Source organism: Vigna unguiculata, chromosome 5, assembly GCF_004118075.2.
Source record: "Vigna unguiculata cultivar IT97K-499-35 chromosome 5, ASM411807v1, whole genome shotgun sequence".
Lineage (NCBI taxonomy): Eukaryota > Viridiplantae > Streptophyta > Magnoliopsida > Fabales > Fabaceae > Vigna > Vigna unguiculata.
Window position 1 is genome coordinate 46712791 of NC_040283.1, and position 11852 is coordinate 46724642.

Consider the following 11852-nt stretch of genomic DNA (forward strand, 5'->3'; position numbering starts at 1 on the left):
TCTGGATAGGTTGATGAGAAAAAAAAATGAAATGTACAATTCAAAATAATATTTTACTACCTTAAGTATGCTAAAAAAAGAAACGCACACATGAAATTTCTAAAGAAGGACGGATACAAAAATATTTCAAATTTTTATCTTTTCATGATTTAGTTAGTTACTCGAGTTATTTTTTATTTAAATGAATATATTTACTTTATTAATTATATTAACACAAAAACTAGTTAATTATAGAGATTTTTAGAAAACATTAGAAAGATACAAACTAGTGAAATAGTTTACAGAAATTAAACTGAAAGTAATCATATGGTTCTCTGTTTTCTTTACTATAAGACTATTTAGTTCACCAAAATAAAGTGCTTAACCTAATTGATAATAATAAACTCACGTCTTTTTCTACATCTAAAAATGACAGCCAAGGTAACTTTCGAATTGTTTCTTACTTTCAGAGTTTTGTATTGTGACATTACTTAATTTCATATTCTATTTTGCTTCCAAATAAATTAACATTTGTTTGTATTAGGAGTATATAAAATTAATATATATCATAAAAAACGGGGAAAGTGTGATGTGAGACATAAATGAAAATTGTCACGTGCTGTGATGTGACCTACGCACCAGCTTTGATTGGACGTTACAAGCCGCATGTTCAAATCCACACGTTTTTTATTTTCTATATATTCCTTGTCACCGTCCACACCATACATTTTAATATATTTTTTTTATCACAAGGTAAAACATTATACTATTTTCGAAATATTTTTGTTTAAATAATTTAAAAAAGTTAATGATATTGGTGTTAGACATGAAATTTTAAATTTAATGTTTTTTTAAGTCATATTTTGTAATTAACAATAATTGTAGAGGCCAACAAAATTTATCTCAAACATTAATAATTTTAATTTTAGAGAACACCTTTTTTCTATTACAACTAGTTTATATATTTTATTAATTACTTTATCCAAGATGTGACTGAGAAGATAAATTATAAACATGACATTTATCAAACATAGATAATTGAGATTCTCAAAATAAATATAGAAAACAATTGAAGGTTAAAATTATAAATTATAAATTTTCTCAAACAACAATGGTTGAGAAAGAAAAAATATCTATGAAACAAATTAATTTAATTTTCTGTTAATTTTTTTAACCCCTATAAAAATATTTATTTTATTTCCTATAAAAAGGATTTATTTTAACTAAACTTTCAAATAAAATCAAATATTCAAGAAATAGTCCAAATCAACATTGTTTTGCTTTAAAGTATCGAAAAATGTTGTCGGGCGATGAAAAAAATTATTGTTTCTTAGAGTATTTAATCTCATTATTAGGCAAGTTTTCAATGTCAACGCCACAACTATGTGATTTCTTATCCATGTTTCAAATAAGATGCTATAAATAGAAAAATATTCTGATCAATAATAATAATAATAATAATAATTATTATTATTATTATTGACAATTTGTACAGGTAAAAAAAATTCAACGGTGCAAATAAAATAAAGTAATTTTAGAAAAAAAGTCCAAACCAAAATTCTAGAAAAATGGCAAAAATAAATGTTATATCAATCATGTGTAACACAATAAGTAAGAACAAGAACTGCATAGTTTGGTGACTGGAGTGTTTTTTTGTTGGTTGATCTTGTTCACTGTTCCTTCCCAGACCCACCTCTGAGTTCAAAGTAGCCATGGTTTTTTTCTTGAGCAGGGTCAACTTGTTCATCGCTTTTCATCTCCTTTTAGTAACACCCATCTTCGCAGAATCCTCCTTCAGCTCAAATGCAATCTCCACCACCAAGTTCCTAGATTTAGCGAAGGATCCTCAGCTTTTTGATTGGATGGTGGGTATTAGAAGGAAGATTCACGAGAACCCAGAACTGGGTTATGAGGAATTTGAGACCAGTGAACTGATAAGAGTGGAATTGGATAAATTGGGCATCTCATATAAATACCCAGTTGCAGTCACTGGTGTTATTGGCTTCATAGGGACTGGCCTTCCTCCTTTTGTAGCATTAAGAGCTGATATGGATGCTCTTCCTATGCAGGTATACATGATTTCTATATATATATATATATTTTTTTTTTCATTTGTTCTTACCATGTTCTTCTAATTGTATCAGGTTTCGAGCTTTTCAATTATTAATATACTTGTTATGGAATCTATCCATCTGAGTTTGATTTATTAATCAATTTTTTCATTGTTAATACTTATACCCTTTTCCAATTTATGGGTTGTATTTCCAGTTGCTACACTGTTTGGTGTATATTTCGTTGATTTTTTTTTTTTTTTTTACTTTCCTCAACCTTAGGAATTGGTGGAGTGGGAGCACAAGAGTAAAGTACCTGGAAAGATGCATGCTTGTGGTCATGATGCTCATGTCGCCATGCTTCTCGGTGCGGCAAAGATCCTAAAAAAGCATGAAAATGAGATTCGAGTATGGTTTTTGACTTTTTCTTGAGGCGTTGATCCACTGATAGTTTATATGTTTTGTAGAAGTATTGCTCTTCAAATAGTTTTTCAGTGGGGAGACACTTGCACTGCTTCCAGTTTTACCAGCTTGTCAAGAATATGAGATGTGACTCCTCTAAATGATTAGTTATTCTTCAAGAGAAAAGCAAAACATTTCAAAGCTTTAATGAAAATTGATAGAATAAATTTTCAAAAGATGAAGAAGTAAATAATTAAATATAGGATTGGTTGGATAATAACACAAAAATGCAGTACTAACTCCCATCTCTTTTTGATTGAATAGTTATGCTTTGTTATGCACGTATTCCAAGTAACTACCTATTTGAAATACCAACAGTTGTTTTAGATTCCTTACCTTTTCACTAAAGATTGTGACTCTTCTGATTGCTATGTGCTTTTGCTGTTTAAAACTTTTCTGCCTTTTTTTGTTGTTGTAATCGTGTCAAAGTCAAACATGACATCTGTTTCTGACATTGGCAAATTGTTGGCAATTATGATTTCTCATTATGCAAACTTTCTATGTAACGAACTTTCAATACTCTTATTATCTCCTGGCATGCAACTTTTGTATTAAAGACATAACATGCCTAGAAGAATGCTGCAAAAGAAATGGAAAAGGAAAAGACTATTCCAAGACAGATACTTGAACTTACCACTTTCTGTTCTCAGTTCTGTTTTATTGTTTTAGTTCTTTTATGAATAATTGATAGCATTCCTTACTTTGTCTCCACAGGGAACTGTTGTTCTTGTTTTTCAACCAGCAGAAGAAGGAGGTGCAGGGGCTAGGAAAATTTTAGATGCTGGAGTATTGGAAAATATATCTGCCATATTTGGATTACATATTACACCTACCTTTCCTATTGGTGAAGTGGCTGCCAGGGCAGGTCCTATCTTTGCAGGAAGTGGTTTCTTTGAAGCAACAATAAATGGCAGGGGAGGTCATGCAGCTATCCCTCAGCACTCTATAGACCCAATATTAGCAGCTTCCAATGTGATTGTTAGCTTACAACATATTGTATCTCGTGAGGCCAATCCTCTGGACTCCCAGGTACCCTTATTTCATTTCAATCTGATTCCATTTATTGTTGTTCAAGAGTTTTCATTTTGTGCCATATTTTGAAGCCATGACTACAAGAATGGCCATTCTGTCTTGTATTTTCTCACATACACACTGTGTGGGCATGGGAAAGAACTAAGGGAAAGTAAAATTGCTAGCTTCCCTTGTTTTCTTTCATTCATTCTCTTTTGTTATCTACACATTATTTGGAAGTATTAGTCCCACCTTTTTGTTTCTTAATTTGAGAATTGAGACCTTATGCCTTTCATCATTATATGAAGCATTGAAAGCTTTTGTGTTTTTGAGGGTCTTTGGCAACGATATGCTATCAGAAAACAGCAATTCTGACAACTTATATATAATGAGAAACATACTACAGTATCATTTGTGTGACTGTTTATTGAATATAATGAAGGCCTTGTTTCCAGAAAGAATTCATTGTTTATGGACCAGTCTTCTGTGTCTTCTTAACATAAAGAATATCTCCACAGGTTCTGACTGTAGGAAAATTTCAAGGAGGTGGTGCTTTCAATGTTATTCCAGACTCTGTCACAATTGGTGGCACCTTCCGAGCCTTTTCAAGAGAAAGCTTCATGCAACTGAGACATCGGATTGAGCAGGTTTGTTGTGAAGAATAAATTCATTTGTACATTTGAAGTGAAACTAATGACTTGGCCTTTGTTGCAACCAAGAAAGGATTTTTTTACCCTTGTAGTTTCCACTGAAATTCTATTAGTTGCTAAACCTGAGTCATTCATTTAGGTTATCACCGGGCAAGCTGCTGTGCAGAGATGCAATGCAACGGTGAACTTTCTTGATGAAGAGAAACCCTTCTTCCCCCCAACAGTGAACAATGGTGACTTGCATGAGTTCTTTCAAAGTGTTGCTGGGAGTTTAATTGGTGCCAATAAAGTTAAGGACTTGCAACCATTGATGGGATCTGAGGACTTTGCATTCTACCAAGAGGTTTTTCCAGGTTACTTCTTCCTCCTTGGAATGGAGGATGCCTCTGTTGAGCGTCTTGAGTTACCACACTCACCATATTACAAAATCAATGAAGATGCACTTCCTTATGGAGCTGCACTTCATGCATCATTAGCTACTACCTACCTTCTTAAATTGAATCAAGAAGTACCAGTAGTGGAGGGAAAACATCACGATGAATTATAGCACAGTTCATTGCAAGCCATGATGTTGGGTTATTTATTGGTGCAATCTCGAGGTACTGGGGCATTGGTTTTACACATCCTTTGCTGTAAATGTATCCTATTCAAATTGAATAATTCCATAGAGCTTCTACATTGTAATCATTGACCCTGCTGATCAAAGGGGTAAATCAAATTGGATAGAAGAGGCAACTTTAATTTGATATTTTCTGCAATTTCAAACTCATTCAAGCATCTGCTACTGGTATGAGATGTGGTTTAGATTCAATGTCCTGGATATGGAGACAACTGGTTTTTGAAAAAAGGTGAGTTGTCAATTCCTAGAGTCTAGAGCTTTGAATTACATATAAAAGTCCTAAGAATTGAGATAGAAAATGTGTGACTTTTCCACCACTCGAGTTCGATTTCTCTGCTGAGTTTTTTATGTTGTTCTTTACTAAATATTAAAAACACACTGTTTTGGTATTTTAAAGATAATTTTAATATATTTAAAAATTTTAAAATTAATGGTCATCAATATATTTTGAAAACACAATATAAGAACAACAGAAAAAAATCAGCAGAGAATCCAAACTTCTTACTTTCCTGCATGAAAAGTTGATTAATCAAAATAAATTATAAACTCCAGCATCACGTTAAATTTTCTTAAAACTAGTTGATATTAAATGGAATTGCTCAACACATATATTAAATAATAATAGCAAATTTAAAACTAGATTTTTACTTCAGTTGAATTAACATTTCAATTAATGTATGGCGGGAACAATATTTGTAACTACCTTGTGTTCAAGTAAATTTTTGTATCCAATGAGAGAGTGCATTGGTTCCAAGACCTTGTAGGTATTGTGTAAAGGACAAGAAGTAAAATTGGTAAAAATATGAGAATGATTACCCCTTGGTGAGACGAGTGGCCATGATATGAAAGTGATTCTAACATAAAAGTTATAATTAGTGTGTAGATATTTTAATCGAAGAAGAAACTAATTTATGTTGGTTTATAATTACAAAAAACATCAAACTTTACAAGAAGCGGTTGAAAACTTTAGTTTTTTTTTTTATTATTTCAAAAACTAAAACAAATATACAGATATTTTAAGGGTTTACTTTTTTTTTTTTAAAAAAGTGATTTTTTTTTTTTTATGGGAAAAAAGAACACTGTTAAGAAACAGGTGCAGGTTTATCTACAACTCCAACCTTGTTGATGAAATAGTTATAACGTGTCCGCCGCGAAACTCAACATTCCGTCGCACAGTGCTTGGTCGGTGCAGCGTGAAGGGTGGAACCAGCGGCGAAATGGCGAGCATTTCAAACTTAACCAACGCTCTGCCACTGCATATTCGAAGGTTTCGACCTTGTGGCTATGCTTCTTCTCTGTCTACTCTCTCTTGTTCTCTCGCTGAGGACGTCGACCCCAAACCACCCATTCCCAAACCTAATTCGTTCTTCCCGAAGCGTGGCCAAACCCTTGAACTCGTGTGCGAGTCCCTCGCCTTCAAAGGCAAGGGCCTCTGCAAGGTCACCGAAACCGGCTTCGTTGTCATGTGTGACCGCGCCCTTCCCGGAGAACACTTCATTGGCCGCGTCACTCGCAAAAAGGGAAATTACGCCGAGGTAGCTACCTCTTCTCTTCTCTTTGGTTTCTATTCCTTTTCCTTTTTCGATTTAATTAACACAACACAGGTAACTAAGGTGAAGACCATAACTCCTCCACGCGATATTGTGGATGCTCCTTGTGTTTACGCTCCGTATTGTGGAGGCTGCAAGACGCAGAACTTGTCCTACGAGGCTCAGCTCAGAGCCAAGGAGGAGCAGGTCCGTGACTTGTTGATTCACGTGGGAAGGTTTTCGCGCGAACTGGTTCAGTTGCACGGCGTTATGAAGCCTATTGTAGCTTGTGATATCCAGTTTCATTATAGGAATAAGGTTGGTGCTAGTTCTTTTTTAACCAGATATCGGCCTCTGGTGAGTAAATGACTTGTGTTGTGTGTTTTACATGCTTGCGTGTGCAGATGGAATTCTCCTTTGGTCCCCAAAGATGGCTGCCTAGAGAATCACTGCATGAACGACGTGTTGATGATGCTGATAATGAAAATGAGAATTTTGCGCTGGGATTGCATGCTCCGGGTTTTTTTGATAAAATTCTAAATGTTGACAAGTGCTTATTGCAATCTCATCCTGCTAATAAGGTATTCAGTGTTATGCTTTATTTACAATTGTAAGCTTGTATAGTGTGTATGTAGTTCTTTTTTTTTTAATATATTTTGAACCGTATAGATTGCCTAAGGAGCCAATCTAATGCTGTTCTTTTATCTAGATTTGACGTCTTTAAACGTTAAAATCTCATAAGCAAACGAGGTAAAAAAATCCGAGTTCAGGGAATCCCATTTATAGTAGAAATAGAAATTTGGTTTGCTTACAAAACCCTGAGCCACTAAGATAAAACTATTTTTGATCATTATGATAATTATACCCCATGAGAAAGTTAGATGTGTATCTGTGTGTTGGAGGGTGTGCTTGATAGTTTTCAGCCATTTGAAGCTTTTGATTATCTTTGATGAGATGTGCACCTAACTGAAAGGAACTTGCGTGAAAATTGATAATGAGGAGCACTGATATTATGATGAGTTCCATTGTCTTGTTTCACTGCCTTGTGCTTCCTTTCTTGTCCTTACTTTTGCTGCTTTATCCAGTGCAGTGGTTTTGCTAGATATAATTGTTGTCTGAACAGGTACTTGCAGCCATCCAAGAATGTTGGAGAGATCCACAACTTGGTTTTTCTCCATATAATGTTCATTCACACAAGGGATTTCTTAAGCATTTGATGCTGAGAACGGGAAGGTATATAAGTTAAATGTTGTGATTCCTGACTTAATTGTTTTAGGTACTCATGGATACTGTAGTTGTTGTGACTATACTCTAGTGTGACAGGTTAACTATAACAATTTTCCTAAAAACTAGTCCATGGGTATGTATGAATGGATTTGTTGGAAATAGCAATTTGAAGGGATGGAATAGCAATTTATTTCTTTTTGCAGCACACTGAACAACTTGGTTGCAAAATTTGATGCTGTGCATAGCCAGGTGTATACTTAAGAGTTAAAGAGTGTTCATAGTCATTTTTTCACGTGAATTACACTTGTTCTTGTACCTTCAATACATTCTTATATCTTGAATTTGAAGGATACCTTTTTTTTTTATTATTATTATATGATCTTTGTTCCAGGGATATCACAACTGGTCAGCCTGAAGTTATGGTCAACTTTGTGAGCTCTTCCTACAAGCCAGACCTGTTGAAGTTCCTTGTTGATAAAGCTTCTGCATTTCCTGAAGTGGTTCGTAGTCACTTTATATATATTTTTTTTCTTATGAATGTGCTTCTCTTCCTTAACTGTCCAATCTCTTGAAATACGTAATGGAATTTTTTTTTTTCTTTCTGTTGAAGATAGTACTTCCACCTATCAACTTAAGCTTTTTGCAATAGTTGGTTTTCACATGGTAAGCCTATTTGATCGAAAGGTCTAGAGTTTGGTCTGTGCTACAGCTTGAATTTTTTATTATGGATTTTATAAACAAGGGAAAATGGGATTTGTGCATTCTCCATGCTTCTAGCATGTATAACATGAGGGGGTGTGTAAATTACATAAAGCTACCTAGTGGTTCAACCTAACAACTTAAGCTTTTGGGGAAGTTTGTGGTCCTTCCTTAGCAATTATTGTTAAGTTGATATGTCCCTACTTGCTACATTAATTTTTAGTGGTATATCCAGGGAGTAGACCCTGTAATTATCCTATTATAAAGGTGAGGGGGTGACACTTAAACTTGCTTTGAAAGAAGCAACAAAAGGGGGACGGGTTAGAAATCTCTTTAACTTAATTGTTAAAACAGTTGTATACAACTATAAAGTTGTTTTTTGCTGTATTTAGAAGGGTCATAGGCTGTACTCCTTTTTACTGATTTGTACCTTTCCTTAGTCTCAAACACATATATATTGCATCAATGGGGCACCTCACTCAATGTTTTTCTCCGGAATGAAATATATGCATTACCATTTAAGTTGTATGGGCAAACTTCTGGAATTTTTTTGACAAGCTTAATTTTCTAACATCTCTTTCATTCAAGAGTCTGTTGAGCTTGAAGCATGGATAGTAGACAGACCTGATGCACTAACTGATTGTGCAGAAATTCAATTTTTGTTAGAAGAATAGTGATGACAAAGGATTGAACTCTAGACCACTTGGTTGACGGTCATAAAGGTTTTGTTAGTGTCATGAACCAAATATCCCAAAAGGTTAAGCTGTTTCGTTGAAGACATATGAATGGTTTTTAAATTACATCTCTAGCAGTTTGCAATGCAATTTTTAGTCAATATTTTAAAGCCAACAGTCGTATAGAACTTTTTGGAAAATTGTCACATGGAGATGGCCTTGCTAACTTGATTCCAAATTGCATGTATTTATTGCTTTTAATACCATTAAAACTTCTTTACATGAATGCTAGGTTAGTGTCATGAATAATGTAAATACTTCTGTCGGTAACACATCGGTTGGAGAGGAAGAATATACTTTGTATGGGAAATCTAGCATCAGAGAGACCTTAAGAGGCCTTACATTCCAAATATCAGCAAACTCTTTCTTTCAAACAAACACTTATCAGGTTGGCAGTAATCCCAAAAAATTGGCATTCTCTTTATCTGGTCATCTGGCAAGAAAATAATCTTTTTTGTTTTCCTTTCTAGGCAGAGGTTTTATATAAGCTTATAGAAGATTGTGCTGGTGTCAAGGGTGATGGCTCAGAAATAGTCCTTGACCTGTTTTGTGGAACAGGCACCATAGGTCTGACGCTTGCAAGAAGGTAAACTTTTGTCTTGATCTTGTGTTCAGTATTTTAGGATAAAATGTGAAACAATGAGATTAATTTTTTGTCTTCCAATCTATATCAGGGTAAGGCATGTTTATGGCTATGAAGTAGTTCCTCAAGCCATCGCAGATGCTTGTCTTAATGCCAAGATAAATGGCATACAAAATGCAACATTTATCCAGGGAGATCTCAATAAAATTGATGAAAATTTTGGGAAGAATTTTCCTAAACCTGATATCGTCATTTCAGGTTTCAATGCTATTTCTAAGTTTCTTTATTCCTACTCTTTCTTTTGCCTGTTCTGCTGAAAGCTGTTTACTTGAATACAGTCTTAACCAGAAATATGTATGTCGATATCCTTCTACTTATTTGATTTGCCAGTTACTCACCGTGTTTTTCTCATTACTTTCATTTCATTAAATCTTTGTACCGATTTGTATACAATTGAGGTGAACTTGCTTCTATTGACATTTTGTATGGACGGAGATGTGCTAATTTATATTGGTATTTTTAAATGCCTGATCAAGACATCAATATACAGTCAGGAAATTTTCTTCCGATAGACTGAAAATTATAATTGACAAGATTGACTGTGTTTTTCTGTATACCAATGCATTCTCACATGTGTAAACAAAATGCAGATCCCAATCGTCCAGGAATGCACATGAAGTTGATTAAATTCCTGCTTAATCTTAAGGCACCTCGCATAGTGTATGTGTCATGTAATCCTGCCACATGTGCACGTGATCTTGATTTTCTTTGTCATGGCGTGGTATGTGTTATTTTATTTTATGTTCTTGTGCTTTGAGATTCAATTATTTGAGCTGTTGAAGTTTTTGTGTAGGCCGAACAGAATATAGAAGGATGTTACAAGCTGATAAGCCTACAGCCAGTTGACATGTTCCCACACACACCTCATATTGAGTGTGTTTGCCTTCTGGAGCTTCAGTAATCTATGATCAATTAAAACTTCCATATCAAGGTTGAGCACTATTTTATTTTCTCTGCTACATTTGGGACTATTTGGGAGTTTACATCTTGGATTTTTTTTGGAATATCTAAATCATTAATTCTTATGGTCTAGATTTTGCAAAAGGCTAACAAATAAGCCTATAGATTCTATTTGTAATTACTATAGATGCCATTTGTAATTACTATTTCTTAAAGAAAATGACTGTAAAATTTAGAATTCAATGGATGACTGGACTCTGGATTTATGCCGCTCTGCTGGATTAACTGAATTGCATCCATGGGCTCATGGCTATAAGAAACTGCTGGAAAAATTATCAATCTCATATTCTCTTCTATTTAGCGTACAGTATGGTTACCCTGTTCTCGAGAGTTTATTAAATGGCTGCATCTAACTATCAATGCGGTCAAGTTATAGGTTATCTCTGTAACATTGCCTGTTAATGAATTTTCGCAATGCATAATTGGCCACAGATGGTATGACTTAAGTTTTGAGTTATGGGCAATGCGTACCAATTCAAATTCTTTTTCTTTACAGTTGTACTGTTGTTTGTTTACTTGTTTGCTCCTTTATTTATCTGTTTCTTGCGTGACTTTCAGGAAATTACCAGCTTAATACAATATACAAATCAAGGTTTGATCTTCAAGGCGATAGATAGGAAAACTCGTACATTTATGCTGCAAGGTGTGACACTATTACATTAATGCTTTGCCGACCAAAAATTAATTTTGAATGGTTATAGCATTGGAAAACAAGCAAGGACTACACTGTTGCAACCCTACAAAAGTTTCTCATACATTAGTATTTATGCAGAGGTTCCAAAAGATTGGATTCATGCTTAGCAGCATCCAAATGTGGATTACCGTTGAGTGTTGATCCCACTTCACGTGATCCGACAAGTCCATCATGAGATTGATCATATGCTACAATTGTCAGATCCTTGCATACTTGAGGTGGAAGTGCAAGTCCATCTTGAAATATTAGATGTTTCGCTGGATGTGTGAACAGTGTTCACTTGGTGTATAAATATATCATTTTTTTTTAATTTATATTAGGAAGAAGACTAAGTGCTATTGTTGTGGCTGTATAAGGAAAAAAGGTGGTATTGATTGGCATTTGTTTTCAAGTAATTTTGGATGCTGTATTTGTACTTTACCAGTCTTAATGAAATCGGGGGTGGGGAGAATGGTATTGGAAGAAGCTATTAAGAGAGAGATCTTGGTGAATAATGTCTTTGAGGATTTAGCCTTAAACCAAAATCAATGGCATTGTGTAATTCATGTAGCTTACCTTACCCGGTGGAATAAAACTTTTGTATTTGTACTGTTA

The 11852-nt window shown here is 34.4% G+C and overlaps 2 protein-coding genes across 3 annotated transcripts; both read left to right on the forward strand.

The window, feature by feature from the left end:
* Window positions 1-1589: 1589 nt before the first annotated feature.
* Window positions 1590-4930, forward strand: LOC114183835 (IAA-amino acid hydrolase ILR1-like 4). The gene is made up of 5 exons (XM_028070990.1): window positions 1590-2048; window positions 2313-2438; window positions 3207-3521; window positions 4022-4150; window positions 4293-4930. Exons 1-5 carry the CDS (start codon window positions 1692-1694, stop codon window positions 4698-4700), a joined length of 1335 nt encoding a protein of 444 aa, XP_027926791.1. The 5' UTR covers window positions 1590-1691; the 3' UTR covers window positions 4701-4930.
* Window positions 4925-11852, forward strand: LOC114183834 (uncharacterized RNA methyltransferase PG_1095). Of its 2 annotated transcripts, XR_003604521.1 has the most exons (13): window positions 4925-5001; window positions 5848-6307; window positions 6377-6619; window positions 6706-6882; window positions 7425-7534; window positions 7920-8028; window positions 9194-9349; window positions 9432-9547; window positions 9636-9802; window positions 10195-10325; window positions 10398-10535; window positions 11123-11207; window positions 11337-11852. XR_003604521.1 is itself a non-coding variant. In XM_028070989.1 (12 exons), exons 1-11 carry the CDS (start codon window positions 4943-4945, stop codon window positions 10503-10505), a joined length of 1836 nt encoding a protein of 611 aa, XP_027926790.1. In that variant the 5' UTR covers window positions 4925-4942; the 3' UTR covers window positions 10506-10535; window positions 11123-11852. The 2 variants fall into 2 exon arrangements, 1 of the variants encoding a protein (XP_027926790.1); XM_028070989.1 differs by having other exon boundaries at window positions 11123-11852.

What these genes read in the sequence shown, in the direction of transcription:
- LOC114183835 (XM_028070990.1), top strand. Translation starts at nt 1,692, where the DNA reads ATGGTTTTTTTCTTGAGCAGGGTCAACTTGTTCATCGCTTTTCATCTC. An exon ending in AGCATGAAAATGAGATTCGA is followed by an intron (nt 2,439 to 3,206) that starts GTATGGTTTTTG and finishes TTGTCTCCACAG; the next exon opens with GGAACTGTTGTTCTTGTTTT. An exon ending in CCAATCCTCTGGACTCCCAG is followed by an intron (nt 3,522 to 4,021) that starts GTACCCTTATTT and finishes ATATCTCCACAG; the next exon opens with GTTCTGACTGTAGGAAAATT.
- LOC114183834 (XM_028070989.1), top strand. Translation starts at nt 4,943, where the DNA reads ATGAGATGTGGTTTAGATTCAATGTCCTGGATATGGAGACAACTGGTT. An exon ending in CAACTGGTTTTTGAAAAAAG is followed by an intron (nt 5,002 to 5,847) that starts GTGAGTTGTCAA and finishes ATGGGAAAAAAG; the next exon opens with AACACTGTTAAGAAACAGGT. An exon ending in ATTTTCTTTGTCATGGCGTG is followed by an intron (nt 10,326 to 10,397) that starts GTATGTGTTATT and finishes GTTTTTGTGTAG; the next exon opens with GCCGAACAGAATATAGAAGG.